General features: G+C 36.4%; 1 protein-coding gene across 1 annotated transcript in view; it reads right to left on the bottom strand.

The window, feature by feature from the left end:
• Window positions 1-7500, bottom strand: part of LOC135196625 (uncharacterized) — an 80725-nt gene that overhangs the window by 40852 nt on the left and 32373 nt on the right. Inside the window, 3 exon segments of the mRNA XM_064223466.1 lie at window positions 3421-3672; window positions 5124-5271; window positions 7205-7335. Coding sequence (XP_064079536.1) covers window positions 3421-3672; window positions 5124-5271; window positions 7205-7335 — 531 coding nt within the window.

The raw sequence follows: 7500 nt of genomic DNA, 5'->3' as shown, positions 1-7500 counted from the left end.
TTCCTCTTTAATACAGACTCAGAAATCGGTTCCACAACAAAGCTTCGGAATTCTCTTTCACCTCAATTTTTTCCAGGCTAAAAAATATTTTCCTTTAGGAAGCAGGTTTCTTATGTCTTGCCTCTTATTTCCTCATGTTTTCGTTAGGTCTCGGCTTGGCTCTTTGAAAAATGACGATGAATAAAGTAAGTGATGGATGGCTCGTGTTACTGTTGGAAGTGGGTGGAGTTCGAATAGAAATTTGGAAGCTTACATCTCGAGAGCGTCTGAGTAGTTGAGAGTGTGTGTGCGTGCGTTTGTATGTGAGAGAGAGAGAGAGAGAGAGAGAGAGAGAGAGAGAGAGAGAGAGAGAGAGAGAGAGAGAGAGAGCTAAATGGAGGTACCGAAAGAGAACAATGATTTAATAAGCAACGAATGAAAAAATAATAATTAGAAAGAAGGTATTTTTATACGGCAAGATCAAATGGAATTAATACCATATAAAAATGGGGCATATCGTAACGTAGAGAAAAATAAGAGTGAATAAAAGAGAGAGATGTGGAGAAAAAGAAGATGATGTAAAAAAAAAAAAGAATGATACGAAAATGAAATGGGAAAATGGGAACCATAAAAAATGCATGGGGGTAAGCAAACGGTTAATAAACAGATCAAAGCAATAAAAATAAAAAGAAGAGGAATTTAAACAAGAGACTGATAGCCATAAAAAGAATGATGAAAACAATATATATATAGCTTAAGAAATCTGGAGGAGAGAGAGAGAGAGAGAGAGTACGCCTGACAGGAATAACAACAACACAACACTTACGGAAGCTAGAGACGAGAGATAGATAGACAGATAGCTAGCTAGATAGATAGATAGAGAGAGAGAGAGAGAGAGAGAGAGAGAGAGAGAGAGAGAGAGAGAGAGAATGTAAGCACTGACAGAGCCTGAGAGTAATAACAACACTTACGGAAGCTGTAAACGAGCGAGAGAGAGAGAGAGAGAGAGAGAGAGAGAGAGAGAGAGAGAGAGAGAGGAGAGAGAGAGGAAAATAGTGACTTATGACGGGGGAATAAAAGTCCGGAAGGGCGTCTCCCATTTTAGGCCGAAGATGCTGCCACCCAACCTCCGTGTTTCCCGTGATTTCTGAGTCTTCTTCGCCCAAAGTCTCCCGTTATTTACCGGTACTATTCCATCTCTCTCTCTCTCTCTCTCTCTCTCTCTTCAGGTTCCAGCTCCCTTTATGAAAGACGTCAATGACTGCAGGAAAATTAGAGAACTTGAAGGAAACAGACAAACTTCATTTGAAGATCCAAGAAGCGTAATGCACATACAGAGGACGGACCTTACAACATAATAATAATAATAATAATAATAATAATAATAATAATAATAATAATAATAATAATAATAATAATAATTTTAATATTTTAATATCATTATTTTAAGAAAATTATATTTCACCAGTAATAATAATATATATGATAAAATAATAATAAAAATAATAATAATTTGTCACCAATTATATAGTAATAATAATCATATTAATAATTTTTCAGCAGTAATGATAATAGTAAATTTTCACCAATAATAATAATAATAATAATAATAATAATAATAATAATAATAATAATAATAAAATAATAATAATAATAAAACACATTAATAAACATCAAGGAAATATAAGAACTTAGTTTTACTAAAATAATAATAATAATAAAATAAAATAAAATTAATAATAATAAAATTAATAAATAATAATAATAAAAAAAATTAATATAACAATCAAGGAAATATAAGAACAGTTATTCTAAATAATAATAATAATAATAATAATAATAATAATATAATAATAATAATAATAATAATAATAATAATAATAATAATAAAACACATTATAAACATCAAGGAAATATAAGAACTATTATTCTAATAATAATAATAATAATAATAATAATAATAATAATAATAATAATAATAATAATAATATTAATAATAATGATAATAATAATAATAATAGTAATTCATTCCGAGTTTTGGACTTAAACTCGTCAATCACACTATAGAATTGATCCTATGTAGTATGATCATGACGTTGATTGACAAGGTCAAGAAGAAAGTATCACTCATTGATGTCGCAATACCATGGGACACCAGAGTTGAAAGAGAAAGAGAGGGAAAAATTGGATAAGTATCAAGATCTGAAAATAGAAATAAGAAGGATATGGGATATAATGCCAATGGAAATCCGTACCCATAATCATAGGAGCACTAGGCACGATCCCAAGATCCCTGAAAAGGAATCTAGAAAAACTAGAGGCTGAAGTAGCTCCGGGCCTCATGCAGAAGAGTGTGATCCTAGAAACGGCACACATAGTAAGAAGAGTGATGGACTCCTAAGGAGGCAGGATGCAACCCGGAACCCCACACTATAAATACCACCCAGTCGAATTGGAGGACTGTGATAGAGGGAAAAAAAAAAAAAAAAAAAAAAAATAATAATAGTAATAATAATAATAATAAAATACACTTTCATAAACACCAACTACATAAAAGAACTAGTTATCAGAGATCATTATATTCTCGAACAGTGGTCTTTGAAGTGGTCCTTTTGATGGCCCGAAAGACGGCCTCCTCAAAAGATGATGATGATGATAATGCTGACTATGATAAAGGGGTTGTCCCTCTTCTAAATGACAGTTGATGACGCAGCTTCCTGCCCGAGGGTACTATTTAAAGTTGACAAGGTTATAAAGTGAAAGTCTCCAGTCTTTCATCTTGTACCCATTGACTTTATATATATATATATATATATATATATATATATATATATATATATATATATATATATAACTCCATGAATATGGAGTTATCAAAAAATTATAAATTGTTATCAGTCATATTATTATTATTATTGTGAAAATTATTATTATTAATGATATAAAATAAAATATTATATTTATTTATATATATATATATATATATATATATATATATATATATATATATGAGTGTGTGTGTGTGTGTGTGTTTTCTCTTATTGTTTATTAGCAAGTTTCCTCTCTTTTGCTTTTCCTTTCTACCCTCCGTCTTATCTTTCCCGTTTCTTCACTTCTTCCTCTCCTCCTCCATCTCCCTTTTCTCTCCTCTTGTTCACCGTTCCTTTTTTCCTTTTTCTCTCCCTTTTCTTCTCACCGTTTTCTTCTTTGGCTTTTGTTACCCTCTCTTCATCTATACCCTTTCCATCTTCCCCTTCATCCGATTCTCTTTCTTGGTCTATGTCATCTCTTCCTTCCTTTCCTTAGCCTCTATCTCTTCCTCTCTCTCATGCCTTCCCCTCCCACCACCACCCTTTTCTCTTCCCATTTATCTCCTCTTTCCTCAGCCCCCCCCCCATAACCCCCCAACCCCAAGCGAACCAACCCCAATCAACCACTTACCTGAATACTCGCCAGGGTGACGGGCCCCGTGAGGTTATTGAGTCTGAGGTTGAGACTCAGGGGTTCGCTGTCCGCCCTGCGCCCTTCGTAAACTTCGTCGACGCCTCCTCCTCCTCCTCCTCCTCCTCCGTCGGGTTGGTAGTGTAGGCACTCGCGCGGGAGGACGCCGCCGTCAACGTCGCCGTCTCTCCTCACCACGTCGGGCATGGGGGCGCTGAAGGGCACCTCCTTCAGGTGGTTTCCCGTGAGGTTCTGGAACGAGACGAATTTGACGTTCGTAAACTAAGTTCAAAAGTTATACATAGATGAAACAGAAGGGAAAGTCGAGCACCCGTCCAAAGAGTTTGAGAGTTACGAGGAATATAAAATTTAGGCCAAAGGCCAAGCACTGGGACCGATGAGGTTATTCAGCGCTGAAACGGAAATTGACAGTGAAAGGTTTGAAAGGTGTAACAGGAGGAAAAACCTCGCAGTTGCAGTATGATTCAATTGTTAGAAGGTGACAAGTAAGGGGGATGAAAGAGAATAAGGAGGTATAGTCAAATGAATGAAAGGGATTGCAGCCAGGGGCCGAAGGCATGCTACTAAGAACCTTCAGTAATGCCTACGGTGCACCGCACGAGGTGCACTGACGGCGTTACCCCCTTACGGGGTTAACAGGATGAGGGATTAGGAGGTCGAGTATACATCTTGAGAGTGTAAGATAATCAACAACAAAAAAAAGCCTTTCCAGTGAGAATCTCCCATTCCGTCAAGCATAATCAATAAAAATCATAATTTAACCCTTCAAAACGATTGCATTTCAATCGACAACGACTTAACAAACTTAAACCTACGCAAGCACGAACGTAGATATTTGATTGTATCTGTGCGTACAATCAGACGAATGAACGAGTATCTCCCCTCTAATCTTCACGACACAAAACATCCTTTCTCTTATCCATAACAATACGGCGTCAAATGTCATTGTCTTTTGGCCATTGTTAAACCAGAGGCGCCTTTCTCTCGCCATCACCAGCTATGATGTTATCATTCCATATTACACCATTACATCTCTCTCTCTCTCTCTCTCTCTCTCTCTCTCTCTCTCTCTCTCTCTCTCTCGCTTTTGATGACAGGAACTTTGCAGCTTTCTCTCTTCGTCATTGTTTACCGTATTTGATGAAAGGGGGAATAGGCGATCGCCTCAGTATGTCTTTTACGTGGCATTGTGATTCGGTATTGCCATGTCTCAATTCTCTCTCTGTCTCTCTCTCTCTCTCTCTCTCTCTCTCTCTCTCTCGTAATCATACACACGAATATTCTTGGCATGGGTAAGTTCATATATATATATGTATGTATGTATGTATGTATGTATGTATGTATGTATGTATGTATATATATATATATATATATATAATAATATATATATAATATGTATATATTATATATATATATATATATATATATATATATATATATATATATAATATATGACTACAGATTCCATTCTCCCCCCAGCTGTGACCTATCCCAATCAACTATCAATCAGGTACACTATTCATACTTAAGTCATTAGAGGTACAGCGGTTATTATATATAAGATTAACCTGCGGAAAATAATACCATATATTAACCGGATACTTACCTGAATGAATAGATTATGGACAAATGAACGCACTCACACACATAATTAGGAAACACAGGAGTTTAGTTCGACTTACCAAGTGACGCAAGCGTTCCATGGTGCTCACGTGCTGCGTTGTGGCTATGCGATTATAAGCAGCGCCCAGTCGGGTGAGCGCAGGCAGGCTAGCCACGCCCGCACCCACGCCCACCAGCCTGTTGTAACTGACTTCCAGCTCCTCTAACCTAAAGAAAATTAAGAAAGTGTGAAAATATGACAAAAATATTACAAATTACGAAGAGTAACAAGCAGGAGAATAATATTAACGATGGAAAAAATCTGATGAAGGAGAGACAATATTGAATGTTGCAAGAAAAGTTATCGATAGACAATCGTTGATCTGTATGATGAGAATTTTACTGTATTTATATATCACTTATTCTAAATGAACTGAAGTTTTGTAATACGTTAACCTTTTTTGAGGTTTTTTTCCCAAATTTTTCACTTAATTTAAATATATTTTTTGCTATTACGAAAATCGGGTGTATGGAAACACGAAAAATGTATATTGAATTTTAGTCATATGAATTTTCAAATGATTTCATCGAAACTCAAATTCCAAAATATTAAGAAACCGAGAAATAAAAGAGTATATTGCAAGTTGCATGTCGATGCAATTCATAAGAAATAAAAACTTGTGAATATTTATTTCACAGATTTACTTAAAATTTTCCTGCTTCGCTTCAGACTGCGTATCGGAGAGAGAGAGAGAGAGAGAGAGAGAGAGAGAGAGAGAAGGATTAAAATATCTCAAAGACTTATTAGTCTATTCGAGGAGAGAGAGAGAGAGAGAGAGAGAGAGAGAGAGAGAGAGTTACAAGGATTAGAATGTCTCCAAAGGATTATCGGTCTATCCGGGAGGAGGAGAGAGAGGAAGGATTGAGAGAGAAGAGAGAGAGAAAATTACAAGGATTAAGAATGTCTCAAAACTTATTAGTCTATTGAGTAGAGAGAGACGAGAGAGAGAGAAGAGAATAAAGAGAGGATGAGGGAGAGAGAGAGAGAGAGAGAGAGAGAGAGAATTTGCAGCGGGGTATTCAAAGGTCAAATTTCGAATACTGGACCTGGGTAGGCGTGCCCGCATTTTCGTTCCGGGAAGGCAAATAACCTCATTTATTATATTTTTTTCCTTTTTTGCTTCGATTATCTAATAACTATTTTCATTCACTCCCGCGCGATTATCAAATTATTCACGGTGAATTATCATAAAGGAGTGAATGCTGAACTGGTTATCTAATAATCGTCGTAATTATGTTGCTGTTAAAAATACAAGAAAAATAACAGAAAAAGTTATGATGAGAAAAATAAAAATAATAACAATGATTATAACAATCATTATAAAATAGTCTTTAATTTCTTCAAAACATTAAGCATTGACGGATCATGACTCATGATTCGAAGTAGAGACGTATCATCATATTTTCAATTAATATTATTACTGGTGTAGACGTTAATCCCATTAAAATAATTTAATTTACCTTTTCAACTATACAGATTCCGGTAAGAATTAGTATTAACCAAAACTGCCATGCAGTACTCGAAATTGAAAACTTTAATAAACAACAAAATTATCATATACAACAAATGATAAGAGAAACGATGGCCTTTCGACCTCTTGTCCTTAACTTAGCAGACTGAAGAAATATAAAAATAAGTTTACAAAAAAAAACTCATATAAATAACAGATGGGGATACCAAATGAAAAAATATCTATCCATATAAATACGGATAGATAGATAGGTTGCAATAAAAGAGAGAGAGAGAGAGAGAGAGAGAGAGAGAGAGAGAGAGAGAGAGAGAGAGAGAGAGAGAGAATTTCCAAAAGGACATTCAGAGGTTAAATTGCGACACTAGTCTGACTATTCAGCTGCAGACTGCTTCTACGAGAGAGAGAGAGAGAGAGAGAGAGAGAGAGAGAGAGAGAGAGAGAGAAGCTAAACAGGAATAAAAGGACAGGCTTGCGAAGGACGACAAAATGGAAGAACCATCATTAACCAAACCCAAAATGGAAGGAATAACTAAAAAGAGGTGGAAAGTGAAGAAGCTTCCTGAAGAAGGAGCGTCAGGAGATTAAAATAACAAAGCCGATCCCGAGGGAGGCGAGGGCTCCGAAATTACCTGCCCAGGGCGCCGAAGGAATCCGGGAGGCAGCGCAGCTGGTTTCGGGAGAGGTCTAACCTCAACAGGGCCGGCAGACTCAACAAGCAAGGAGGAAATTCCTGTAGACGGTTCTCCGACAACACCACAACCTGTTTCGGAGAAGGAGGAGAAGGGGGAGCAGGAGGTGGACGAGAGAGGGAGGAGGAGGAGTGATGAAGGGATGGGGAGGGGGAAAGGGATAAGAGGAAGGGGGCTTGTATCAGTCGACGTCACAACAAGAGCTGTCAATGAATGACCTTCATTCACTTGGATTT

Source organism: Macrobrachium nipponense, chromosome 18, assembly GCF_015104395.2.
Source record: "Macrobrachium nipponense isolate FS-2020 chromosome 18, ASM1510439v2, whole genome shotgun sequence".
Lineage (NCBI taxonomy): Eukaryota > Metazoa > Arthropoda > Malacostraca > Decapoda > Palaemonidae > Macrobrachium > Macrobrachium nipponense.
This window is presented reverse-complemented; position numbering and strand designations above follow the sequence as displayed.